Genomic DNA, 27,901 nt, shown 5'->3' on the forward strand with positions numbered 1-27,901 from the left:
AATTTTATTCTCTATGTGCTATACACGCTACAAATTATATGCTAGACCGCAGCCTCAGCAACGGCATCAAAGCAACGTCAACTTTTTTGTGTCTGCCAGATCTGCTGTCAAAACGTTCTACGCGAGGCGATTTGCTTTTTTCAACGGGTTCGTCATCATTGCCTGGAAATTATCGCGATGTCGTCTCGAATCACGTTCTAACTATGAATATCACTGATACCTTTCGTACTAGGTACTCCGGCTAGTGAATAGTAAAGTGTTTTCGGCAGTTCTATCCTATTTAACGCTAGCTTCACATCGTTCTCTACTCATGCCCTGCAAACATTCGTGATGTTCTAAGCGAAAACCAAACAACTTGTGCGTTTGTTCCGAACAATAAGTGCTCACATGCTGTGCCACGCATCTGGTCCATTGCGATCCGATGAATACGGTGCCGGCCAAGCAGAAAATGGAATTCCTCAAATCGTGCTGTCCGGGAACGTAAACAAAGTGTGTTTGTTTAGTGTGAAACCTTCCAGGGGCGCTTCACGAAACGCGCACTGTCGACAATAGTAAGTGAGAAAATCGATACCTACGCCTTCCAAACTAGAGAGGGAACTCGATGAAAGAAAAAAAAGAAGACTGCTACTAGTGGAAATCATCCAAACATTCGCAAAAGTGCATTCAGTTCTTGAAGCGGAAGTAGGTGTGGAAAAAATCGATCTTCCAGCAACTTTCCCGGAGGCAGTGTGTTTTCGGTTGGCGGTTAGCTTAATAAATGGATTATGAATACGCTGGATTCGTTTGCGTATTAGCATAGCCTAGCGTAAACGCTGTTTTATGCAATCTGCAAAATCCATTTCATATTTTCTTCATAAAACGGGCTTGATGGCAAAGCTAGGTGGCAAACGATAATGTGTAAAACAGAAATTTTTTAGAGTATTTCGTCAGTGCCCCATTTTGTGTTTCCCAAATGTTTATTAGCTGTTTATTAGCACTTTGCCAGAGTTGTTAATCAGTTGCCAGTAAGATCAAATTTACTGTTCACGCTATTAATGAAGGTCATATGCCTTATCCAAATAAGTGAACTAAATATAACCAAGTGTAAGATATATTCAGTGCTAAATTTCTAAACTAAATTTAGAATAGTTTAAATTTCATGATACATTCGATGGTTTACTGATAAGGATTTGAGCACTCCTCTGTGATGTTTATTTATCTTAATGGAAGTACACTCGTATACTAACATTCACAAGTGAAAAAAGTTTTACAATCGAAGGTGTTAATTGAAACAAACAAATCATGGTTAAACAAATTTAGTCTGATACGTGCGTGTTGGTTTTTGGTGAAGTGCAACCGCAACAAAAAAAGTGAAACTTAGAGAAAAAGCTTACCAAAAAGATGTACAGCAACTTAATGTAAGATGAAAATATTTCCCGAGTGTTAACGTATGTTTTGTTGCATGTATATTTATTTAGGAGAATTTCGTGTTCGTCCCAACAAATGTTCCCTTAAAGAACAAGAAAAAAGTGTATACTCCTCGATTGCAAATACAGTGTTAATATCATGGGATAATCAAGATCTTTAGTAATGATATTCGTATTGAACAAGAAAAATATGCAACACTAGAAAGGTAAATGTAGTACACGAAAAAACTGTTTTTTTACATATCATAAACAACATTTTATGTAAATGTTTAGTAATAATTATTTAGTAATGCATAAAAAATACATCTCAAAATGTGTTCGCCTCTTTAGTATGTATTTATGTTTAATGATTACGGCTTTTAGATTTGCTTCTGTAGTATTTAAATCTAAAATTGTGTTGTAAAGTTTTGTTTTTATTTGTTGTACTATTTTCTTAAATCGAATGACACGAACCATGACAATCTTGTTCTGCGATTCTATTATTATCACATTGTCGTTAATTATTGATGAAATAATGTGGTCTTCTTGTCCTGCTTGTAGGATGATCGTATATGCATCAACGAATTGAGTAGAATCACGGCAACAGTCTACCACCCTCATCAGTACTACCTGCTCCATCCCAAACATGATGTCAATCGGATACGACCAGCGTACGAGACACTACAGTACGAATGATAGAATATCCGTTGACGACAGTCGAAGTAGCGAAGACAACAATCGTTAGCCGCATTGGGCATTCGGCCAGCCGAAATAGCCTTCGACTGTTGACATCGAGCGTCATCAGTGGCTGCGAACGCGCAAAATGCAGGCAAAGAAACGCTACATTCTAGTGATAATCTGTTGCGCTTTCCTAGCGTACTGCTACCTGGGAGGCTATCGTTTGAAAGGATTGCAAACACTGTTTCGAATGCGGGTTCGTAAAAATCCGGACAATCTACCATGCTATCATCAGTTGCACTACCAGTACACCGATAGTACGGAGTCAACCGAACATAGCCAATCGCTACCGGATGACGATTGGTTTGCAGCACCGGCATACGAATCGCGATCCCGCGACCTAGCCCCGCAACCGTCTTTCCAAGGAGGTGCAATTCGTAGAGTGACTGATGAAGGAAGTGCGACGTTCAAATCATGCCGCATGGAAACCTGCTTCGATTTTAGCAAATGTAGCGATAAGAACTTTTACGTTTATGTGTACCCACCGGAGCCATTGAATTCGCTTGGGGCACCGCCGCCGATCAGTCAGAACTATCAAAAAATCATTTCGGCTATCCAAGAAAGCCGCTACTATACGACCGATCCCGAACAAGCGTGCCTGTTCGTGCTCGGCATCGATACGCTCGATCGCGATTCGTTGAGTGAGGATTTTGTGCGCAATGTGCCGTCTCGCCTGCAACGGTTACCTCACTGGAACAATGGGCGAAATCATATCATATTTAATCTTTACTCTGGCACTTGGCCTGATTACAACGAGAATGGGCTCGGATTCGATCCAGGTCAGGCGATCCTTGCCAAAGCGAGCATGAGCGTCCAGTCGCTTCGACCTGGTTTCGACGTTAGCATTCCGTTGTTTCACAAACAGTTTCCACTGCGTGGTGGTAATACTGGATTCGTGGTCAGTAACAACTTTCCAGCCAACAAAAAGTATCTACTAGCCTTTAAAGGAAAAAGGTAAGTATTGCACTTAACGATTTTGAAGATGCTACCTGTTTGTCCATTAATTGAAGATTGAGAATTAACGTGAAATGTTTACAAAAAACAGTTTTTTTGTTTCCATTAGGACGGCCGGACTGTATGTGTACTTGCTATTTATGAAATAAAACCTTGAAATTATTACCATATTTGTTACCAACGAAAAGAATTGCCAATTTTCACTTGACTTGAATAACAATGAGTTGAACGCTCGCGTTATCCGTAGAAGAGCATACGTATATTAAAACCACAGCTTTGGATGTCATGATCACTATGCAACTCACATAAAACCACAATATACCATAAAGACTTTTTATGCGATAATGCTCACGGTGGTAGCACTACAGCACTACATGTGCTTAATTCGACAAGGTTCATTTTGAGGATTAATAATATTTCGAAGTACAATTCCCCTAAACAAACACTGACTATCCGGCCATGTTGTAAAATTAAATTTGATTTTGTATGATTTTTCCTGCAAGATTTGACTAAACATCTGGACTAGATTATTCCAGTTGAAATTGTGAATTGTGAACGTATACTTGTATTTGCAATATTTTTCTTCACTCATAAAAGAACGCGTGCTTTGTAATACTATTTAATAAATGACCATTTCTTGTTACTTTTTTTAATTTAAGGTATGTCCATGGCATTGGCTCTGAGACCCGAAATTCATTATTCCATTTACACAATGCCCGTGATTTTGTATTAGTCACAACATGCAAACATGGCAAAAGCTGGCGAGATCTACAAGATGCTCGATGTGATGAAGATAATCGGGAATATGATAGGTGAGTACCTTATTCTCTGTAAAATTAGGTATTAGCCGGTGAATGTTTCTGTTACAACAATGTTTCCCTCTTTGTACTTAACGAGCGTTAAAGAAACAATCCCTGGTCTGAATATGCAAAAAAAAGCCTAATAAATTCTTAAATATTTTCAATTTAAGCTTCAAACGAAGCTTTGGATTGTGAAACAACGCAATATAAACAACCCAAACCAGTACGCCTACCTGTATTGTGTACGAATATATAATGTATCATTTGTTAATTTATATAGGAATCGTTTATTTCCTGCATTAATCATTTTTTCAATGATGAACATTCTGACTTGTTACAGATATGACTACGAAACTTTGTTACAAAACTCAACATTCTGTCTTGTGCCGAGAGGACGTCGATTAGGATCATTTAGGTAAATAATAGTCCATTTGTGTTGTACACAAGCTGCTTATATGTGTGATTTTAATATGTTTTATCTTATTTTAGGTTTCTTGAAGTGCTACAAGCGGGCTGCATACCAGTGTTGTTGTCAAACTCATGGGTATTACCTTTTCAGTCAAAAATTGACTGGAAGCAGGCAGCTATTTGGGCAGATGAAAGACTGTTGTTGCAAGTAAGCGATTAGTGATGTTTTATTTTTTTGTTTTATATGATATCGATTATGAATTCATGCTTTATTTTCAATACTTACCCTATTTCATAGGTTCCGGATATAGTACGATCCGTCTCCACAAGCCGTATTTTAGCTTTACGTCAGCAGACACAAGTGCTTTGGGAGCGTTATTTTAGTTCTATTGAAAAAATTATTTTTACAACGTTTGAGGTAAATATGTGCTTCACTCATGTTCGAATAGAAAAATTCTTAGTTCGTGTAGCAATTTATAAAACTTGTATATTGTTTTGTGATATATTTAGATAATTTAAATTGAGTAATTTAACATCCCGATCATCATAACGTCACAAATCAATACAAAATAAGATTGGGAAAGTAATTAATTATCAATTAATGTCAATTGACAACTAGATTTGCTTTATGGTTCAAATATAAATGTTAAGTATTATTGATTTCATATTTGTATTTTTATTCAAAAACTGATGTTAGCATTAACTAAATTGTAATACTATAATATTATACTACAAACAAAACAACAAGTTAAAGCCTTGTGTACTTAAATGTTTGTATCCATGTAGATTATCCGTGAGAGACTACCAGACTATCCCCATCGGAACGGACTGATTTGGAATACGTCCCCGGGTGCTCTGTTGACGATTCCAACCTTTTCCGATACTTATCGCCGATTTCCGTTCCTGCTGGATAAACTAGGCCATACGCCCGGACTGAATTATACCGCCGTTATATTTGTACAGATCGGTACGCAGCTTACACCAAACACGGCTTTATACAAGCTAGTCAAAAGTATTACCAAAAGCCAATACATAGATAAGGTAGGCAGAACAGAAGTTTGTCGAATAAAGTTCAGAAGGTGTAATGATAGAAACTATAACTCTTCATTCGTAGATTTTAATCCTGTGGGCAACCGATAGATCAGTACCGCCGAAGAAACGTTGGCCATCGACAGGTCACATTCCACTGCACATCATATCGGGCAGCACGAGCGAAGATCGGCCAAGCATATCCCAAAGATTCTATCCCCACGAACAGATCGAGACTGATGCCGTTTTGTCACTGGACGAGGACGCTATATTGAACACTGACGAGTTGGACTTTGCCTATCAGGTGTGGCGCGATTTCCCCGATCGCATAGTTGGCTATCCTGCCAGGGCACATTTCTGGGATGATTCCAAGGTAAGACAATATAAAGAAAAAGATGTTTTCTTGTTCACTAACAGTACTTTTCTGTATCTTCTAAAGAACGCCTGGGGTTATACATCCAAATGGACAAACTATTACTCTATCGTACTAACTGGTGCCGCATTTTACCATCGATACTACAACTATCTGTACACGAATTGGTTGTCGTACCTGCTGTTGAAAACGGTACAACAATCGTCCAACTGTGAAGACATTCTCATGAATCTTCTAGTTTCGCATGTTACGCGTAAACCTCCGATTAAGGTAACACAACGAAAGGGTTACAAAGATCGAGAGAGCGGGAGGTAAGTTTTAAACCATTAGCATATTATTATTAATGTATGTAGTGCAAATCATTTTCATTGTTTACGCTAAACAGGGGTTATAGGTTGGTAGTGCCACATAATGAAGCATTTTGTAAAGTTGAACGATCAACATTAAATTGCTGATGCTTCTTCTTCTTTTTGGCGGTGGAATCGCCACCGTTTATTAATTATTTATGCATTAATTGTTCAACATTCAAGGTACAATTTAAAATGTACCGATTTTATAGTTAAAAAGTTTTGTGCCGATTGTTCATGAATTAGGTTTCAGAGTTTTCCTTGACATACCGAGGTTATTTTTAACATGGATATTTAAAACATTTATTACAATTGAAATATCTTAAAGGCCATTTCGTCTTTCTTGAACCTGTATTGAGTGATCTTCAAGTTACGAGCAAAAGTTAAAGTTTCGTGAAAATTTAAATTGTTATTATTTTACACTAATTTTTGTTGAGGCTAATCTGTATGATTGAAGATAAAACTAATACACGTTTGCACGATAAAAAGAAGTATACAATAATAGTCAAATAGTCATGTAGTGAAGAAATTCTAAAAACCATTGTTCAATTGCAGATCGCCATGGAACGATCCTGATCATTTCATACAAAGACAAAGTTGTCTGAATACTTTTGCTGCAGTTTTTGGGTAAGTACTCTTTTAGCTTGTCGAAGTCTCGATAATAATAATATATTGTATTTTCCTCTCAGTTACATGCCTTTGCTTAGATCGAACCTGCGACTAGACCCAGTACTATACCGAGATTCGGTATCAAATTTAAGGAAAAAATATAGACAGATCGAATTAGTCGGTAGCTAGCGATTTTTGTACATTTATTAAGTTAGGATTTATGTCATCTTCACGAACATCGAACAACCAAACGATTCACTAAATCCCATGCTAATCAAACCCACGTAGAACAAGATCTTCTTGTTATATTAAAATAGGTTGATTTTATCGCAGCCAGTAAAGTTTTGCATTTTAAATTTAGTTCCATGTGGGTATATACAGCCACCGGGGGGACAGGCAAAAGGGATTTAATCTTTAAAAAAGTATTGTTAATTGCACTACGCAAAGAACGAAGTGATTAACATTCATCAATCAAAAGAGCATATATAGCAAAGGGCGAAAAGTAGTAATGAGTTACGGTGTTAGTACGCAATAATCGATTTTAAGTTTGTTGAACTAGTCGGAACTAGGGGCTGCTATGCACAATGCAATGTCTGCATGTCCTGCACATATTTTGTACAGATCTAGAATCAAAGTGGGCAACATCATAAGCGATATATCAATAAAACCAAAATGTAAAAAAAATCATGCAAAATACCCGGAAGGCATTTAAATAGTAGCATAGAAAAGTAATTTTCGTTAATCGATGGAAGATGCTCAACGGATGAATGTAATATCCGTTATCTAGGATGTTAGCGATTAAGTAGAAAAAATGTATAGCAATTTGTTAAATGTGTTAATCGCAATCGAATGCATCTTTAGAAAAAAGAGCTTTAGGCAGGTTTGTACCGTTTGCTGCTAATGCGCGAAGAAAGTTTCGGAAAAACTGAATTTCGCGACATTCACGAATAGATATTTAGGTTTATTGCTCTGAAAATAAGCCAATGAAAGTCTAATGCAAAAATGCATTATTACAGCAGCTATATTAAGAATATCGTGTTGTTTTAGTCGTACAACACAGCATCGTTGCCATCTAGACCGCCGGAAATAGAGTAGTTAGCGAAGCTGACAATTCCTAATGCATCAATTTTCGTTTGTAAAAACTTCCTTGAATATAAGACTTTTGTTCAATTGTTTTATAGCATACGAACAAACGTTTGTATAAAATACGGTAAATGGCACAGTGGCTATAAATTTAGTGTTACGTGTCTTATATTTTTAATTAAAAACACAACATTTCGAACAGAGAAAGTTTGCAACTTTCTCGATGCAATAACACTTCAAAAACTTCTCGGAATAAAATGAACACTGAATCACATCTGTAGGTTCAGCAAGCAATGTTGCAGTATGAAACGTTAGGACTATTTTTGTAAAATAACAATCTTTGTTGAACTGATCGTTTCTCTTCATAAATGGTAGAACAAAACGGTTAACTTGACACATGCAATCGACTGTTAGGAAGTTACATTCGAATAGAAATCACAGAACAGCGTGCATCCTATGAACTAAATGAATAATTAATTTGTAATACCATATCTTGAAAACGGTCCAAAAAACAAATAAGCCAAGGGAAACAAATCAATTAAATGTACGAACAGAACGCTAAACATCTACAAAGTTCAATGGAAAATGGAAATTTGTAGCCATATCTTGTAACATTATGTCCGATGCCATTGGAGAATAGACAGCAATAATAGATAATTCAAATATTCAATTACATTAGGAAATGAGAAGTGTGATGGAAGATCAATTACAAGTTTAAATTGTTTAATATTTATCATTCGACCATTAGAATGAAGCTTCGCTTCTTATGCTATAATAACTTCAAAACTATTCCATTTGTGTAAAGATCCAATTGCATTGACTGTTCTTTTGTTGGACAATACTAAGATTCGCTTAAATACAGTTTATTTCACAGTCTCTACGTTAACTGTGTGTTTGCTAGATTTAATTTGTAAATGAGGCTAAACAGTAACTATTTCGCGAATTTACATACACATTTTAGTTCAAAAGTTTTATACTTCGACTTCAAAATTATTGAAGTGTGAAGAGTACCCCAAGAGAATTTGTTATTTCTAAAAAAAGATAAAGATTATTTGTAACAAATACGACCGATATCTACGTTACATGCAATATCCAATACTTTCACCTTCTGCTTAATCTTCACCTATTCAAAGGGAAATTTTCACAAACTTACGGAACTACCTCATGGTTCATCAATATACTGCCCATGTAACACTGAAACACATTGGTCATGTTCAATCTGGACAAGCGTTTTAGCACGAGCTTAAAATCAATTGCTCCTTATCCATTGTAATCACTTACAGTTACATTTTTTGTTGTTACTAGCTCCAGAACACTGTTCCTCAAAAAGTTTCTCGAAACGTTTCTCCGTGTAACTAACTAGCGTGTGGCTACTAGTATTTATTCACCCTTTCCAGTTAAACATGTTGGCTTGCCAAGCCCCATTTGTTCCTATATTTCTTATTAGATTTCTGAATACTTTCCCATACTTATATCTATTTAAATTAAACGATTAAACGAAACAACAGTTTAACATAGCTCAATTATTTTCAACATGCGTGCAAATATTTCAGAGTGAGATAAGTGTTTTGTCAGCTGATTGACAGGTTTCGCTTGCTTTAAAGCAAAGTACTTTCTCAAACAATATTTTGTTAAGGATTGCATCGTTGAAACGTAAAGTTCAAGAGCGTGGAATCATTTTCCGTCAGTACTGCCAATACTGATAAAGTAATACAGAGTGTTTATTTTTTTTCTAAATGAAATGATTGTTTTCCCCATTCATTCTCGACAGTTTGTTATCAGTACATTTACAGCTAAACTTTTTTTTATTTCACAATTGAATGCGGTCGTGCATTTAACAATAGTTCTATTTTTAGAGCATCATAATTCTAATCGTCGAATATATGTAGCCCATAAGCAAGACAAAATTTGTGTAACTTTATGTAAAAACAAGTAACAATTTCCATAGTCAAACATTCATTAACAAGACTGGTATACAGAGAGCAAAAAATCCTGATTTATAATACGGACATAGTACAGGTGTGATTGTGTGTTTGATTAATGAAATAAGAACAACAGAAAGTAGCATTTTCGATGCTTTTAGTTTCGATGTGCAAACAGATCTATTAGTCTATCAGCAATCGTTTGGTGTTGTTCGATATAACATGCTTTCTGCTCGATATTCTATTCAAAACTGTTAAGCAGCTATAAGAAATGAAGCGAAATGAATGACATGGGAGTAATTTATACTGAAAAACGATGAACCAAAATACAGTTCGATTTTATTACCCAATGTTAACCAACGACAGAGTACAGTTAAAGATTTTCGACATAGGTCGATTGTAAACAGGATGTCGATAAAAAACCCACTAACATGTGCTATCAGCAGCTTCCATTGGACAGACGCAACAAGCGTGTGCGGTGTTAGGTGCAAACATTTTTGTCTTCAGCGTCACCATCGTCAAAACCGAAACTCGAAAGGAGAAGTGATAGTGGTATAAAGCGGTATTCCTAGCTAAACCGCGTTGATGATCTTGCTAGTCATCAGCCAACGTGCGCCATTAAAGAAAGATGTGAATGGGTGGGATTTCTTTTTCTTTGAAACGACATTCAAGACGCGTGTGCCTTTTTGTTTGAAACTTCTGGTTGAAGCCACCGATAACAAAACGAAATTAAAAAAACCAGACAATGTAGCGGATTGCATTTTTTCAACAATGCTAAACCTCAACGTAATGGGATTTATGACAGTGGCACGCGTCAGTTTAGCTGGCTGACCGTTCGGAATTAGTTTGTCAGCATTCTAATCAGTTGGTATAAGACACCAACGAAAAAAAATCATATCATGAAAGACAAACAACAGCAAGTAGCAAAACCGAATACAAAATGTCATTGTAAGGCACATAATACTCTCTGCTCTTAAGCCCATAGAACGCTTTTATGCAACAGAAAATCAAAAACAATCGCCATTTAGATGGAAATCACACAACTGATGCGAAAAGAATATCCATCCCAATGAAAGAGAATTGAAACAAGGATACACTAGGAAGTGGCAATTGTTTGTTTCGATTACGCTACAATTTAATCAAGCGTGAGAAGTGATAGGGAATACGATACAAGGCGAGGAATTGATGGTAACATAACAATTCCAACTATTTGTACATTGTTGACGTACGTAAAAGCAAATTAAAATAATAAAAAAAAATATTGATTTTTAATTTCGGTTTGTTTCCGTATGCACTACCTTTCAATAAAACTATCCGAAGTTTACACTATCCCAAACAAACTTAAACACAACGATCACGATAACAGTTTACCTTTTTATTTCAAACCTTTTAAAACGTTACAGGATTGCACCACATGATAGTATTTGGTTTTTCGATCGTTTTGAACATTTTACACATTAACTTTTTCTAAAGGAAACCTGTCCAAGCCTTTCTCCCGAGTTGAGACATTACGAAGCTGCACCGAAAACTCGACTAAATCAATTGTGCACAGCGCTCGGCGCGTGATCATTTGCAATCTCGCTGCACTGAAGCTGCAATAAGTGGGTTGACAGTTTTTACTTATTTTTTTGTTGTTGCCATGCAATCACAATAACAACAACAATCATGCCACTGTTCGGTAAAGCGTGAAATCTAATCAAACCAAATCAACCACCGAGGTACGCGAAACCGATCTGCGGCAAGCGTAAATGGCAAGTTTAGGTAGATGATGATGAAAATACGTTTGCCGAAAATTATGTTGAAATAATCGGAGCAAAACAACATTTAAGTCGAAAATTGAGATATGTGGTTGAGAAATGTAGGTATCCATTATTTAAAAAAAATTACCATGTTGCCACATTACCGCATGTTAAAGCATTATGTCCTAATAGTAAAACATTTGTGTTGTGTGAAAATGTATACTTTTCTCGGCTACTAATGGCACTATTTCAATTTACAATATTTGATTTTTCCAATTTACTTACTATTGACTACTTTTGAAGGGTAAAACTAGTCTTTTAAGAAATAATCAATTATTTATAATTAATATATAATAAAATTATGGATTGATTGAACCATATAAAAAATGCACAACGCCAACTAATTGTTTTAAATATTACTTCATCGCATCAAATCATTCGTATATGTCCTTTCATTTCGTCGTCGAAGATACATGCAATATTTTGTGACACATTACATGTATTAACACTTTTTCTGATTTTTTCCAGCCAATCTTTTTTGTACTGTTACAATAATCTACATACGACTCATAGACAACAAATGTTTCGTTCATGTTTGTCTTTAAACATTACGATCATCGGCGTAGTGCGTGAAGTAAGTCGAAGTTCGTAGCAAATGAAGCGAATAATCAAGTGTACCTCAAACCCCTGGAGTAGGAGCATACCTGTTATGTTTCGTGCGTATAAATATGCGTGCTTCAGTAACCAACAAAGTGTCAAACAGATCACACCAGTGCACCTGTGCTGGATGTACAGTACTGAAGTAAAGACCCTAAGCATCGTAAACCGGTGTTAGTGGTTCTGATAGCTCTTGCGTTCGTTAGTGGATAAGATCATAACCGAAAAAACAGCCATTGAGTGTGTAGCTTTTCCTTACGGACATCGTCTTCATTTCGAATCGCTGTTCAATTGTTTAGTTCATGTGCCAGTGAGACAGTTGTTGAAAATGAAGAAAGTTTTTATATTTAGCCTCATTGCGCTGGTATTGCTAGTGACAGTGGTTAGCGGTGATGGAAAGAAAAAGGAAAGTTATTTCGAGGAAAGTGGAGGCAGCGAGCACGGTGGCGACCATCATTCGAAGAAAGGCGATAAAGGCGATAAAGGTTACGAGAAGAAGCATGGATTAGAAAAATCCGAAAAGGGCAGTAAGGGGAAGGAGGATCACGAGTCGCACTACGGCGAGGAAGGAGGACATAAGAAGGAAAGCCACGACGAGGGAGATCATTACAAGAAACATCACGAAGAGAAGAAGGGATCGAAACACGGCAAGAAGGGTCACAAGAAGGGCCATAAAAAGGGCTCCAAGACGACCGGCTATCATCACAAATCCCATAAAGATGACTATCACAAGGAGCACAAATTCTATGATGATCAGCACAAGGAGGGACACCACAAGAAGTTTGGCGGGTTCGATGAGTTCCACAAGAAGAATGGTGGCGATCACAAAAAGGGTGGCCATCACGAGTCTGCCCACAAAGAGGATAAATATGCCAAGAAGGGTCATGCGGATAAGGGTCACTTCGATGATGAACACAAAGGATGGAAGCACAAGCATGGACACGAGTCGCACTTTTCACACAAGGATGATTATGGCAAGAAGGGCGGCAAATCTGGCGGCAGTGAACATGGTTTCAAGAAGGGCGACAAAGGTCACTAGTGCTATGGTTTGAGTCATTGAACCAGTACCATCATATGCAAAGAAGTGCAATTAGTACAAGTTCTTTGAAGATTTAGACAAAAATTCTGAATAAATATAAGGTTTCAAAATATAAGCTTATGCGCCATGTACTTTTTATCTGTTATTTAATAGATCACGACAGAACTGAATATTGCCATTACTTTGCGACTCTGCACTGATACCAAATCGAACAATTCATATGCACCCTTTATCTCGCATCAGGTCCCCTGATAGACCCGCCATTCCTCTAGCCATGATTCTCTTCCATATTTTATTGCACTTCTGATATTTTCGTCAGACAGTCGTCTGATAATTGAAACACACCCCCCATGAACTTAACGACCAAAATATTGAACAACACAATCAAATCAGTTCATGCCAGCCAGCTTCATACGCACGCTTATTATCGTGCAACGGTAGTGCTTAGCCGTGTTTCTAAGTCACTACCACTTGAGAAAACGCGAACCCAGTATCATTGCATGAAGAGATCTTTACACGATAGTGATACCTCAGCACAAACAGCACGTTTTTGCCATTTTTTGATAATCAATTATATGCCACTGCGCCAGCACGATATCATCGATATGTGTCGAGTGTCATCAACTCAGCCATTCCCGTGTCTACCGATGAAATGGGCTGGTGTGTGCTGAATGTGCACAAACTGAAGCATACGGGTACAACAAATATCACCAAAAAATATGAAAGCTGACACCCGGTAATCTCTCCGTCAACGGTCCATCAGTCTAGGTAAGCAATAAACAGGATAGCGGGAGTTTTTGTTCTGCCACTCGGTATTTAAAACCGTTGTAACTGATAATCACGCCACAGTATTTGCGAGATTCCGTCGGCGTAACAGTAGCAACTCATGCCGACCAGTTACCAGTGAAGTGTCCCAGAGTGCAGTTAATACGAAGAGTACACCTAACGTCTATCTGAGAGCAGCGAAAGTGCACAAACAGGTGATCTACAATTATTTTATGAAATATTACTCGATTCTATCATAATGTTGCTGTTGTATTTTTTGCTGCGGGATTGAAATACTGAAATGCATAATTAATACTCTCAAATCATGATGCCTCTCATTGCTGTAAAATGCATAACTTAAGTGCGTAAAAAATGTACTCGCATCCAACATGGAAAGGTTCCTCCTTTTTACAATCATACACCACCACATTTAACTTCCTTTTTTTGTACAGGTTTAGAAAATGTGCAAAAAGAAACCGAAAATCAGATATGGTTTTTTTAGACAATGTTTTTTTTTTGCTTTCATGCTGATAATACTAGACAATTCTGTGTCCATTTCCAACCTACTCCCGATTATCTCTTTTCGATTCTATCTAGGTGAGAGACGATGAGCTTCCAGTGTGAAAAAAAAGGATTCGTCAACTTCCCTATCGTCTCATGTTCACCGGCCGAGACGAATTGGAACGATCGATCCATCATTTTAATTCCAAACGTGGAACGAGGCAGATTAGTGTCTTTTGAGAGATTTAGCTTTGCCACGATTTTGTCAGTGCTTTGGTATAGCTTCGTGCAAAACGTTTTATTAGCAGACACTAAGTACTAAGTTTGTCGATAGTTGTGAAGAACAGAAACAGGATCATAGTGAAGCTAACTAACTCAAAGGTTTGTTTGTATTGTTAGCTAGCAACGTGGTGTTTGTAATCCTTTACCTGTTCGCCCTAAACCAATACTAATGTTCTCAAGTGCTAACAAGATATAATTAGATTGTTTTATTCCTGCTCAATACTGGTTGATTGTACTATCCAAGTGAAGGAAAGTTATTATTGCTGGGAAACACTTTGAATCAAACTTTATTGTAACATACCTTTCTGTGTGTCCTTATTTCATTGGACAAGCCATGAAAACATGTGTGAAGTGTAGCATTCAACAGACAAAAATGTGAAGTGTTCAAACATCTGGAAAGTAAACTTCCACTTAAAAACTCCGACTATTATGAACGGAGAAGTGGTTTTTTTGCTTAATCCATGTGAAGTGTACCTACTCGATAGTATTTTGCCTGTTCGCCCATAGACTCCCCGTGCATCACTCTCATGGCACCATGTAATTGATAGAACTGCGTGCATTATAATTTTTTCCCTGATTTCCATCTCCTATTTGCTATCAGATGAATCATACCATGTATAGCGAATAATTAAGTGTGATCATGCTTATCTTAGACACTCGAAGGGAATGTACAGTCTGACTATTGTATGCAATGGAATCACAAAGCTATAAAACCGTTCGCCGGGGTTTCTTATTGTAATTCAGTGAAGTCCATTTTGTACAAAAATAATGTTTGTAATACTCAGGGTAATTTTCTGATCAACTCTAAAGTTGGTCCAATAAGGGCAGAAAATCAACGCGAAATGTTGTACAAAACGAAGGAAATTAATTAGTAGTTTGAATGTCTACCAATTAACGATTTTGGTTGTGCTTGGTCATACGAATGCAGTGTCTAATGCTGATGTCATAGCTAATCAACTGGTTCAAAATAATTGGCAAACGATTTACTACTTGTTTTGTCTTGTGCATTGCCGAAATATACGAAATTGCGTGCGCATAAGTGAAATGGTTTGCTTGATTTGCGTTAGTGAATACGAATCTTATCTTTGAGGTTTGTGCTTGTTAGTTGAATTAATGTTCATATTTGGAGCTTGTTGTTTCCTGACGCAGAGATAATGTTTGTGAAGTTTTTTATTCAGTTCTTGATGTCATTAAATTTAATTAACCACAGTTTCGGCTACTTCATCAATCTCTTTACCAGCCTTCCTTCCTGAGCAACATAAGTCTTTATGTTTTCTTTTATCTCTTACATAACGTTACAGCTAACAAAATGAAGTTCACACCACCTCCCGCATCGCTGCGAAATCCTTTAATCATTCCGGAAAAGATAATGATGGGCCCGGGACCATCCAACTGCTCCAAGCGAGTACTGTCAGCTATGACTAATACTGTGCTGAGTAACTTTCATGCCGAATTATTCCGCACGATGGACGAGGTCAAGGATGGTTTGCGATACATTTTTCAGACAGAAAGCCGAGCAACGATGTGCGTTAGTGGTTCAGCTCATGCCGGAATGGAAGCCATGCTGAGCAATCTGCTCGAGGAAGGCGATCGAGTACTGATCGCTGTGAACGGAATCTGGGCAGAACGGGCTGTCGAAATGTCTACGCGCTATGGTGCGGATGTTAGAACAATTGAAGGTCCAGCAGATCGTCCGTTCAGTTTGGAAACACTAACTACGGCCATTGAACATCACCAACCCAAATGTTTGTTTTTGACGCACGGCGATTCTTCAAGCGGGCTACTGCAACCGCTGGAAGGTGTAGGTCAGATTTGCCACCAGCACGACTGTTTGCTTATAGTTGATGCCGTTGCATCGCTGTGCGGTGTACCGTTTTACATGGACAAATGGGAAGTCGATGCTGTGTACACCGGTGCTCAAAAGGTTCTTGGAGCACCTCCCGGAATCACTCCCATTTCCATTAGCCCCAAAGCATTGTAAGTGTTGCAACAAACGTGTGATATATGTTATTATGACAATTAACAATTAACATTGACTCTAACTTTTTTGTCTATTTCCACAGGGATGTTATCAAAAATCGTCGCACAAAGTCGAAAGTGTTCTACTGGGATCTGTTGCTCTTAGGCAATTACTGGGGTTGTTATGATGAGCCCAAACGGTGAGCGTTTCTATTTGAAAAATAATGCTGTTGTAAATATTTGCAATATGTTCTTGTTTAATTTCTTTTCCAGCTATCATCATACTGTGGCCTCTAATCTAATATTTGCTCTACGCGAAGCTTTAGCCCAAATCGTAGAAGAAGGATTGGAGACACAGATAAAACGTCGCCTGGAATGTGCACAAATTTTGTACGATGGTCTCGGAAAGATGGGCCTCGAGATCTTTGTCAAAGATCCCAAACATCGTTTGCCTACAGTGACCGGTATTATGATACCGAAAGGCGTTGACTGGTGGAAAGTATCGCAATACGCTATGAATAAGTAAGTAATGCAGAATGACTTTAGTTGCATCGTAAACAGCGTTAACTTGTTTGCCGTATGATTGTTACAGTTTCTCCATGGAAGTGCAAGGGGGACTTGGTCCCACATTTGGAAAAGCATGGCGTGTGGGCATTATGGGTGAATGCTCAACAGTACAGAAAATATACTTCTACCTGTACGTTCTAAAGGAATCCCTCAAGGCAACACATCCCGACTATATATTTGAGGAAAGCAATGGATTTCATTAGACTAACATTATTGCATTAAATTATACTATACGTCTATGTATTACTATTGCTATTGAGTACTATTGCCCTTAGCATATAAGCGCTATGCATAGTCTCAATTTTGGATTTCTAAATTGAATCGAATTTAGTTTTGTTTAAAAATGAATCAACTAACCTGTGAAAGATTCCATCATCTCTAACACATGATTTATTCGCATATTCATCTCGCTAATAAATAAAATTACTTATTCGAGAATAAATTATTGCTTTACACAAATTGTGTGTATTCTTTCAAAGCAGTAATGGTTTCTCGCACTGAACTTGTTTTATGAATCTGTGTATCATCAAATTACGTGGCTTATACAAATACAAATATTCTTGATACGGCCAGACCTTTCTTAAGAAGTAAAATAAAAAATAAATAAAAAAAACAAATACAAATATCCAACTCTCTTATCCGAACTTGTTGCATAAACTCAAACAAACAAAATATAAACATCATGGTTGAATAATTTACCATTTATTTTAGGAGTAGTATTTATTTAATGATTGGTAACGGTGACTAGTGGCGGAACTAACGGTAGCCGGAGCAGCCAGCCGCCTATGGTTCCGTCGGTCAGGCGGGCTCCGAATGAATATTGTATTTTGTTATATATTTAGTATTTATTTAGATTTCAAGTCTGCTGTTAACCAGCTAAACAAGACGCAATGTGCATAACATACCCTACTGAAGATAGCGTAATCTCTCTCTAAATGTTGCTAAGTTTTCGTTGAAATTGGAGTGTTTGACTAACATGTTAAATACATGAAAATGAGACCGGGTCATTTGCTCCATATTGCGTATTTCTGAATTTCAGGTATATAAATTGTCTGTGTCTCGATGAAAGCCTGTTTATTTATACGCTCTAATATCTCTGGGGCATCTATTGTCCCACAAAGTATATATTGAAATCAATATCAAGTGTACCTATTAATCACAATCGTTAAAATGCTATGAATGAGCAAGATAGAAAAAGTAAAATATTTATGCGTTATTTCTGGCTCACAACGAGTTATAACGGTTGCTGTTATCATAACGTCTAATTTCAATTTTGAATAAGAACACGTAGAATGAAATAACCTTTGCAGTGGCATACCATATCGATAAACCTTGACCGTTACGTGGAATCGTTTCTTGACAGTGTAGTGACATCTTTTCACCACGTAGAGGTGTTGATCTTCTTTCTCATTCACTCGCCCAGTCAGCTGTATTGTTCTCCCGCTCGTGTTACTTGATGTTGCGGAACTTATTCCGAATACGTCGGCATCGAAATAACAACACATAACTTTGCGAACCGCTACAGTCGGATTCCGTTTTCTTTCAGTCTGTTCCAACGCACAAATTAGCCGCTCAATCGATTCGTGATAGTAATTTGTAGTTAGAGTTTCTTTCAATCAATCCTTTTAATCCTTGGTGCAGCGGCGTCTCGCAGCGGACCGCACAAACAGTCACCACTACTTTCTTTCGAACCGTACTGCTGGTGACGAGTTAAAAGTTTCATTTAAATCCTGGACTCTCAGATATTCACAAATGGCCATCAAAGCAGGAATGGGGAGGAAATCTTCCAACAAAAATCCTCCATTTTTCAGCCATGAGTTCGTTATTCAAAACCACGCGGACATTGTATCGTGTATCGCGATGATCTTCGTCGTAGGAATAATGCTACAGGTAAGTTGATTGAAATTACGGCATTTCCACCGAAAATAACCCTAATGGGTGGTGTGCTGCGTGATAAGACCCGCATGCATGCTTCTTTAACGGAAGTACATTGAACAGTTCAAGACTTTCAAAAAAGGTACTCGAAATTGTCGTGTGCTCAAAACTGCCACGTATGACCCACTAACACTGCAACATAGCGGCATCGTGGAAAAGCGCGACGAAGATTAGCAAACTCTGTCGGTGAAATAACAATTCTCTTTTATATGTTTTACAGCCGACACAATCCCTAGCTAGCACCTTTGTTGCCTTACGCCACAACGTATCCGGAGCGGATCCCAGCCAGGAAAACCCTATGGGAGTGCAGTATCTGTACACGGCCGGATGGAAGGATGCTTGTGCGATGTTTTTCTACACGCTCATCTGTATCATCATGCACGCTATTCTGCAGGAATACGTATTGGATGTAAGAGCACCATATCATGGTCTATTCCCGTCGTGACATAACTGGTGCTTTCTCTTTCAGAAAATATCGAAGAAACTTCACCTGTCCAAGTTCAAATTGTCACGCTTCAATGAATCCGGTCAGTTGGTCGTTTTTTACGCAATGTCCTTCCTGTGGGGGCTTGATCTTATTGTGCGTGAACAGTATTTCGGAAATATGCAAAGAATGTGGGAAGGATACCCTGATCATCCGATGATCTTCCTGCACAAGATGTTCTTCGTTATTCAGCTGGCCTACTACGCGCACATGCTGCCGGAACTGTACTTCCAAAAGGTGAAGAAAGACGAACAGAAGCCCAAGATTCAGCACGCTGTGGGTGGTCTGTTTATCATCGGAACTGCATACTTCCTAGGGTATGTAACAACACACAATCTGCAAAGCTTTCTTTTAGCTATATCATCACCTGCTCCATGTTTCAGATTCCAACGTATTGCACTCGTTCTGTTGACCCTGCACTATTTCTGTGAGTTTATTGCCCATACCTTCCAGTTGGTGGACATAATGGATAAAGAAGGAAAATTCGCGAAATGTAAGTACACCGGGCAAGCGCGAGAAAGCATCCTACAGTGTCTGTAGAAAACTTTCAATCATCTTCTCTTTTTTGCAGTACGCCTTGTTCACAACGGATTATTCATTCTGACCCGCTTTACGACGATGGTTCTGTCATTCCTTACCTTGTTCTACAGCATTGACAACATTTCACAATCGAAGCGCGTCCTGATGCTGTCGATGGTATTCGGACTGCAGGGCTATCTGTTTTACGATTTTATTTCCAATGTACTTCGCTCGAAGCGGGAAAGCTCATCGGAAGAACGGGCAAAAGTAACGGTTAGCGTAAACAAGACTGAAAAACCGAAAAAACAGAAGAAAAAGGAAAGTGATCTTCCGGAAGCCGATCAAAACTCTGCACAATCCTCTCCTAAAGCTACCGGCAGCAACGTGCGCAAGGCGAAAGTAAAGTAAAATGAGTACCAAGCAGTAAAGCTGTTTTGCCGGTATACTTTTTTCCATCCATTTTTACTGGTCGCATTGTTTCCTTCGAAGAAAGATACAGTATAGCAACATTTAATAGTGAAACGAACTCATTCGAAAGCAGCACAGAAAGTATAATATGTTATAGCTTCGCTGTCCCAAGGTGCGCGGACTGTAGTGAATGAAGTCGCGAACAAACTGCGTTGTTTCGGATCATCGTATGTCGACACATTTTTAGGTTTGTGCGTCAAGAGGTAAAATATTTGTACAAAGACTCTTTCACACATTATTTTGCTTTTCGGCTTATGACAGGAACTGCATTTATCTTAAAGATAAACTTTCGTATAGCGAGAACGATGGGTGTAAGTTGAGGTGTTATCCTAGATTCTGCCGTTCCCACTTAAGTGTTAATCAGGTATTTTTCTGATCATAATTTTGTCCATTCTTATACAAACAATAACAATTGCTAACAAAATTACGTTTCTAACAGTGTTTATTTACTTAGTATAAACTACCTAGAATATCACAGTAACGTTGTGTTATGTTGTGTTGTGTAAATTCTCCGGTTAATACAACGTTAGGTTCAAATTTGATTCTACAATTTTATTTGTTTGTATAATACAGTGTCGCGTTCCTTACGACCAAATCATCATTTGTTGATTAGGAAGTAATATTAACATAAACAAAAGTTGAAACAAATTAAATCTTTTATTATACCGAAACAAAAATCCCAAAATTTTAAATAATAGCATTATCAGCAGAAGGAAATTTATTTATTCATTATCAAGCTGCATTCACGTCTAGTTTTTCGGCTTATCACCATGCTGTTCTACGCACTTTTCCTTTCCCTTTTCATCATAGACACAACTCTTCGTCGTCCATACTTGATTGCCCTTGATCTGAGAGGTATCTATCGACACAATTGAAAATTTTAACAAATTATAACGTTATTTGCTTTATTATTTGTGGGAATCGTAATTGCAATACCATACCTGGCATAAAATCCAACCAATCGCCACGTGATCCCAATCCATTACTTCCTCCTGCTCCTCCAGGTACAAAGTTAGGAAACTGCGGTTGAGGTGGAAAAGTGGGAAACGTGGGAAAGCCGTAGTTTACTCCCCCGCTCTGCCTACGGTAGCGCAGCAACCTATCAAGCAATGGTCCGTTCTGGGACTCATCTGTATGGAAGTGGATCGATTAGATGCATTTCACGAATCGTTCACATTTTTTCGTACCTTTCTTTGCAGTCACAAACGACCCGAAACAACCGATCGCCAAGAATAACAAAACGCATGTATGCTTCATGATCGGAATGCAAAAGCAAACTGTCCTACTCAATGCCTAACACCGAACTAATGTGCCCGTACCATGTCAAGCGTTGCGTAGTTTACAGGGAACGAATGTTTGTTGATTCTTTTCAAGCCGCTGAAATTCCCACATGATGTTGAACGTTTGTGAACGAACTCAACACATTAAGTGATCTTCATTATCAGTTACTGCCAGAGCAAAGGTTTCGTATTGGTGTTTCATCGCACCATTTGTGATTTGCTTCAGCATTTTTAAATATTAAACGAAGCATGTCCGCTGTCATGCTGCAACCGATTAAGAAATTTCCTCAATAGCATATGTTATTATTTACTAATCAGCCATCATCAAGCCTATAACAGCTTGGCCTGTCTTGAGTGGCTGCAAAAGTGTTTTGTATCGCTTGTGGTCGAATGCCGTCTTTTGCAAACACTCCTTCTTGCAGACGTTTGTGTGAGCGCTGTAAAAATCTTTAAGCTTTATGTCCAGTTACATTTCAGTGACATAACTAGCGCACCATAATATATCAAGTTTAATTCATCGCATCTTAGTGAAGGTCATCATACCAGGTATTGGAATTACAACGAAAAAAAATCAAATATGGGCGGATAGTTTATTTAGTAACCTATTTATTTTATGATATTTATACCATCTCAAGATTACAGTTGGCCTAGAACAGCCGAACAAGGACAAAGCAATATCAGATTGCCTTTTCCATTCCATCGCTTCCTACTATCGCTAAGGTCACGGGAGGAACTAATATGTTTTGTTGTTTTTTTTTCAGATTCAACATTTTACCCACCCAAGCACGAAGCATGGATTAATCAACATGTTTTCAATTTCATGGGAGAGTATTCCAGTGAAAGTAGAATACCCCATTCTTGAAGCACTTATGTCTACGGTATATGTGTAAACTAGTTTTGCAAATGCATACATTTTGTGTGAATTCGTTTTGAGTGGAAGTTTTATTGCTTTAAGAAGTAGGCACCAATGCTGAGCTACACATAAGCCAACATCAGTCAAAAACAGTTATGCTAATGAGCATGAGCTGTACTTGAAATGAACGGAATTCGCTCAAACCGTAAACCAAACACAGAAATGGAGAACACTACTATCATTCGTACGAAATATCCATCCGCAAGAACGAGAACGCACTTGGTACCGGTATGTAGACACCTTTCAGCACATGAGAGTTGCAGGAATAGCATCCGAGTTTCGCCATGTTCAACACCCCAAACCCCATTAAGATGGTAGAAAGAAGTCAACGAATGCTACGAGAACCATGTTACGGGGATATCAACGTTCGAAAGAATGGAAAATGCAAAGACTCCAGCGCGCAAACATATCGTCGGACGATCGCAACCAACGTGGAATGAAGGAAAACGCATTAAGAATCCAACCAGCAGCAAACACGTTGAAGGTGGAAATGAGTCAAAGAGCAAAATCCTATCGCTGATGGTGCGTCTTGAGAGGAACTGGTGTATCGTCGAACCGCACACACTCGATGATGGCATCGGCCCATCAAGCTCCTAGCGCATGCCTCGGTACCTGAAGAAATCACCGCTATTCAGCGTCTTTTCAATGTATCGTTGTGTTAAAATGTATAAAGTTTCTTGCAGATCCGCTGACCACCACATTTGTATCCAGTCTGTGTCCGGAAGAAGATCGCGTTCGACCGACCCGTTGCGTTGTGTGTCGTGAAGTGTTTTGCAAAGGGAGGTGGATAGATACCCGTGAACCTGATCTGTTGTATTTGCTGTTTGCCTTCAGTCTTCTTCGATACAGCTGCAAGAGTGCTCATCGTGACATAAGCGTTTCCGTGATCATCGATATTTAGAACTTATAGAAAGTGAGAGAGCTTAACAATGAATCATCGTAACGTAGTGTTTGCACTGTTTTTGGTGCTAGCTGTCGTTTTCGTACGTGCAGGTAAGTGATCTATTAATGTGAAGATCAGTATCTCAAATCGGTACTCAATTACTTCCAGTTCAAACCCAAGCCATAAGTTTCTATATGTATCATTAGTTTCTTCTCAAATGCTAATATATGACGATATTGGGAAAAGATTCTAATTAAAAATTTAAAACCTTTTTTTGCTAACATTGTGAATCAGTGTCAGATACGCCGCATCTGGGTGAGGTTCAAGAGTGTGCCGTGTGGTGCGGTTGATGAGTCGCGACCGGAAGACAAAAAAACAATCAACTGAAAAACCACAAAGCTTGAAAACCGGTTTTTGGCGATTCGAAATGTAGACACTATTATTTACCACAATTTTTCTGGCTCCACTCTTTTTGTTGTTGTTGTTTTTTATTTGGCTTTAAGCGATACGAATACCTCGCTCTATTGTCGGAATCTACGTTGTTTTTTCTTCACCAAATCAAACTATAACTCAATTTGATCTTTAAACTCAGTTTAAACAGTCGACGAGACATTCGTACAGGAAATATTATTATGATGAAGATATTTCGATCGTTCAAACCGATGACGCATTATCTCAGCCTCTCGTGGATCACATCATCTCGGAAGTTAAACAATCTCGGATCTAGGAGTAATTGTTAGCTTTAAAACGTCTGTATTGAATACGATTAGTTATTTTATGTTTGTATGAATTCAGTAAACGCTGTGTCATGAGTTAATATATTAGTATTTTGCCTTTAAACCTACGTTCCATTTAGTCCATGCTAAAAAGTCCCCAAATACTTTGATGACTTTTATTGCACTCTCTGCGAAAAGTCCTCCAGTTGCATCATGCTCAACCGGGGTTGTATATGTATAATTTTTTTTGTTTGGCCAAAAAAGTGTCATTTGTTGCATAACCATATCCCGGACGGATTGAATAATCGGGCACATGTATTCCTGTTTTGCATCAAGTCGCATAATGTGAAGCTTTGTCATATCTTATGTAGCAGAAGAATCGAAACAACAAAAGAAACATTATCATCCTACATATAGCCTCCATGTTCAAACCGGTCATTAGGTAGTCCACCTTGGCGGACTATATAGTTGAAGTCGCTAAAAAAGTCAAAACTAGTGATATTTGGATTCCTTTTTTTCTTATCCCATTTTAATGTGCAGCTTCATGTAACTCCAATCAGGAACATAGTTTTGCACGACTGTTGGATAATATTTTGAAATTATTTACCTAGCAATATAACCCCCAGACAGAGATATTAACAAACAGCAATGCCAAAAGATGAAATATAGCACAAAACCGACAGCCTCGGAACAGTCTTTGTTTACCATAAGTATTATGTTTATTTACAGAAACTGGTTTTTACGTGCCCAAAGCGTACTACACGATTGACGAACATGGTTATAAATCCCCACTCATCTACATTGACAGTATTCCGGTGAGTATTTGCTTTGCATTGAGCTTCAGTGATTGTGCGAGGCAGATTGTTGCCCCGTTGCCGAAACGATTTTGATTGTGGATTTTTCCCTTCTTCTCTTGTTCATTCTGCAGCAAATATTCCAGCGTGTTCGACGATCCGCTCAACTTCCTACAGGTGTGTTGTAGTTCGATGAATATCGACTGCCTTTGGTAGTATTTGGGTTTAAAGTGTAAAAATTAAACTAATTGTGTTCTTTCACCTCAAAACTATCACATTTTTCAGTCCCCAACTTTGGTTTTCCGGTGAATTTTCCTGCGTTCCAGTTCCCAAATCCTGCACAGGGTGGCAACTTCCAGTCAGTATCTATTACCAGCGGAGGGTAAGCAATACATCCTTCTTTTCCATAACATTATTCGTTTTATCTTTCGAACCGATTTCAAACCAAGTTTGGATTTCTCATATCCTTGTGTTGTTTATGAGCAATTCACAAGAATTGCCTATTGTGCCTGTGTAGTCTATTTATAAAAACTGATCCACAGCTACGATCCACGATCTCTCTTCCACTAGCGCACAGTTAAACTTGAACAGATAGAAGAGATGCAAGATGATGCGAGAATCCGGTTTAAAGTTATTATCTTTATAGTTAATCTCAGTGCTTGGCAAAGTATGGAGTATCATCCTGTTGTTTAGCTGTGCACGGTAACTAAAGGTAACATGCGCAAGTTTTTATCGACGGTGTGTGCCTGTATGTTTTTTTTATTGTTGTGTTCTGCATTCTTTGTGGTTCACTTAACGTGCTCGACGCCAACTACGGCCACCGGTTAATTACGCGATAAACTCAATGCAGCGCTTTCATTGCACTCTTTATGTCGGACGTACATCTCTCCCTATCACACAGGATCGTAATGAACGCTGGGAAAATATGTTTCCCTTTAATGATAGACAAATTTTCTACTCATTTCATATTTGCTCTGTTTCTTTGTTCCTTTACATGTTTTAAAATTGTACTACCGCTAGCAACATAGCAAAATAGTTTTCGATTACGCGTTTCTTATATTTAAAGTTTGATTTAAAAAACTGTGTTGGCGATACTGACGAGTTAGTTTTTATTGTTTGAATAAATAGTGCCTGCTACTTATCATAATTCCAGTAGAAATAGTCTAGACGGGTTAAATCACACGAGTTTAGACAGGCCTAAACATCGCCTCCACGTGATAACCATGTCCGGTGATCGAATCAATGCCAAATATCGGTTGTTTCATGCGCTTTTTGCACGTTGTGCCGTACTGTAGGAACCACTTATATTGAACACATTCGTATCTAATCTAGTACATCTAGTCACCGAAATACACTATTAAAATACACGGAGAAAATGTGTGTGTCTCGAATTTCCGCGATTGTGGAATCCCGGTATAATCTCGCTTCAAATTGACAGTTTTAGAATCCTTCATTTAAGAATTTTCTTAATTGCTCGTAATGTAGTCCGCATTTTATGTGATTTTTTTTAAATTAACAAAAAATTTAAAAATATATTTCATTGAATGAATCAGAAGATATTTTTAATCAAATTTTAACTTATTTGTTTAAATTTAGTGCTATAACATCATCTGACCTGTGTAATTTGAAAATCCTCATATAAGAAGAAACGTGTATCTCGGCGACTACCTAAATAGATTAAAAACAAGCCGCCGTTCATGTGTCTATAACACTCTTCCTTGACCTCGTCGTTTTCGACGAAGTATGAACCGATGACGATTCCGGCCAATCCAAACAAATCAATGATCTTCTCGGAATATATAGCCATTTGGCGGACTTCATGTGGATGGGTTATCAAATTCGAAAATTCTACCTGTTCACGTACCTCTAGATCCTCAAAACAGCCTCGTTTGTGAGGAGACTATTTGTAAGAGAAAGTCGGGTTCTGTACTGCTCGGAATTGAGAGACACCCCCAGTAGTGAACATACGTCGTTATCAATTATCTATATGCTTGAGCTCCAGAGTCAATTAGATCATGTTGGATACAAATCCCATTCTAGAAATCATTCCGAATCGAATCGAAGTCGAATTCTTCAACGTTATCTTGTACAGCGGTTCATTCCATACTCAGACTTTGCGTTCCGTTGACACACAGGTTCACAGTGGGTGAAGCGTTCGGAACTTATTTTAAACAAAACAATTTTTATCCTAGAAATTTCTTATTATGAAACTTTTTACGTATTAAAATATAAAACATGTGCTATCGCATCAGTTACTAAATTAAAAAATGATGATTTTCTTTTCTATTCTAGCAGCGGTGGTTTGAACAATCGATTCGATGAAAATGGACAGTCGGCACCAGGTGGAACCACTATTAACACATTCTCGTCTCAAAATGGACAGGTTACTCAAATGACCCACCATATCGACAAGGACGGCAAAGTCACTACTCATACCAACAAGAACAACAACAAGAAGAACTAAAAGCAGATCGATAACCGCGAGTATTTTTTCAACAATAAACTCCCAAATCAATACTTTGGCAAGCTGTATCGATTCATGTTGTGAAGCAATCCCAATTCGCCATGTGACCACTGCTCTTTTTCGCAAAACGACGATACACTTTTGACTAGCATAAATAATATTATTGTGTTTGTGTGTGTACTTTGTACTAGTGCCTATTATGGTAGTATTCGGCTGGAGTATGTATAGTATTTAAAAATGAAATAAAAATACAAAAAGTAACAACCAAGCTATGTTTCCTCTTTTACG

The 27,901-nt window shown here is 38.0% G+C and overlaps 6 protein-coding genes across 14 annotated transcripts; 5 read left to right on the forward strand and 1 right to left on the reverse strand.

Annotated features, from left to right (window-relative positions):
- Positions 1-77: 77 nt before the first annotated feature.
- LOC125768269 (exostosin-1) lies at positions 78-8,020 on the forward strand. Of its 5 annotated transcripts, none has more exons than XM_049435674.1 (12): positions 78-551; positions 1,458-1,612; positions 1,947-3,077; positions 3,737-3,889; positions 4,218-4,292; positions 4,367-4,493; positions 4,584-4,703; positions 5,072-5,326; positions 5,400-5,687; positions 5,754-5,998; positions 6,590-6,661; positions 6,724-8,020. In XM_049435674.1, exons 3-12 carry the CDS (start codon positions 2,209-2,211, stop codon positions 6,830-6,832), a joined length of 2,313 nt encoding a protein of 770 aa, XP_049291631.1. In that variant the 5' UTR covers positions 78-551; positions 1,458-1,612; positions 1,947-2,208; the 3' UTR covers positions 6,833-8,020. The 5 variants fall into 5 exon arrangements, with proteins under 5 accessions (XP_049291631.1, XP_049291634.1, XP_049291632.1 ...); XM_049435677.1 differs by having other exon boundaries at positions 78-251; XM_049435675.1 differs by having other exon boundaries at positions 78-232.
- Positions 8,021-11,943: 3,923 nt separating this feature from the next.
- Positions 11,944-13,198, forward strand: LOC125768310 (putative eggshell protein). The gene has a single exon (XM_049435759.1). The coding sequence runs from the start codon at positions 12,373-12,375 to the stop codon at positions 13,081-13,083; it is 711 nt and encodes a 236-aa protein (XP_049291716.1). The 5' UTR covers positions 11,944-12,372; the 3' UTR covers positions 13,084-13,198.
- A 102-nt stretch (positions 13,199-13,300) lies between these two features.
- LOC125768297 (3-hydroxykynurenine transaminase) lies at positions 13,301-18,035 on the forward strand. 4 transcript variants are annotated; one of them, XM_049435731.1, is made up of 5 exons: positions 13,301-13,851; positions 15,933-16,608; positions 16,695-16,790; positions 16,864-17,112; positions 17,183-18,035. In XM_049435731.1, the coding sequence occupies exons 2-5, from the start codon at positions 15,941-15,943 to the stop codon at positions 17,358-17,360; spliced, it is 1,191 nt and encodes a 396-aa protein (XP_049291688.1). In that variant the 5' UTR covers positions 13,301-13,851; positions 15,933-15,940; the 3' UTR covers positions 17,361-18,035. The 4 variants fall into 4 exon arrangements, with proteins under 4 accessions (XP_049291688.1, XP_049291687.1, XP_049291689.1 ...); XM_049435730.1 differs by lacking the exon at positions 13,301-13,851 and adding an exon at positions 13,870-14,063 and having other exon boundaries at positions 17,183-18,032; XM_049435732.1 differs by lacking the exon at positions 13,301-13,851 and adding an exon at positions 14,138-14,730.
- A 510-nt stretch (positions 18,036-18,545) lies between these two features.
- LOC125768299 (translocating chain-associated membrane protein 1) lies at positions 18,546-20,990 on the forward strand. Its single transcript, XM_049435733.1, has 5 exons — positions 18,546-19,047; positions 19,313-19,501; positions 19,562-19,893; positions 19,960-20,069; positions 20,148-20,990. The coding sequence occupies exons 1-5, from the start codon at positions 18,910-18,912 to the stop codon at positions 20,501-20,503; spliced, it is 1,125 nt and encodes a 374-aa protein (XP_049291690.1). The 5' UTR covers positions 18,546-18,909; the 3' UTR covers positions 20,504-20,990.
- A 211-nt stretch (positions 20,991-21,201) lies between these two features.
- LOC125768317 (uncharacterized) lies at positions 21,202-21,886 on the reverse strand. The gene is made up of 3 exons (XM_049435767.1): positions 21,751-21,886; positions 21,505-21,693; positions 21,202-21,422 (listed from the first exon to the last, which is right to left on the reverse strand). The coding sequence occupies exons 1-3, from the start codon at positions 21,818-21,820 to the stop codon at positions 21,313-21,315; spliced, it is 369 nt and encodes a 122-aa protein (XP_049291724.1). The 5' UTR covers positions 21,821-21,886; the 3' UTR covers positions 21,202-21,312.
- Positions 21,887-22,217: 331 nt separating this feature from the next.
- LOC125768315 (uncharacterized) lies at positions 22,218-27,881 on the forward strand. Of its 2 annotated transcripts, none has more exons than XM_049435764.1 (7): positions 22,218-22,389; positions 22,605-23,364; positions 23,440-23,749; positions 25,085-25,170; positions 25,284-25,326; positions 25,435-25,531; positions 27,445-27,881. In XM_049435764.1, the coding sequence occupies exons 3-7, from the start codon at positions 23,686-23,688 to the stop codon at positions 27,611-27,613; spliced, it is 459 nt and encodes a 152-aa protein (XP_049291721.1). In that variant the 5' UTR covers positions 22,218-22,389; positions 22,605-23,364; positions 23,440-23,685; the 3' UTR covers positions 27,614-27,881. The 2 variants fall into 2 exon arrangements, with proteins under 2 accessions (XP_049291721.1, XP_049291720.1); XM_049435763.1 differs by having other exon boundaries at positions 22,225-22,389; positions 27,442-27,881.
- The last annotated feature ends 20 nt before the right edge of the window (positions 27,882-27,901 follow it).

This window comes from Anopheles funestus, chromosome 3RL (assembly GCF_943734845.2).
Source record: "Anopheles funestus chromosome 3RL, idAnoFuneDA-416_04, whole genome shotgun sequence".
Lineage (NCBI taxonomy): Eukaryota > Metazoa > Arthropoda > Insecta > Diptera > Culicidae > Anopheles > Anopheles funestus.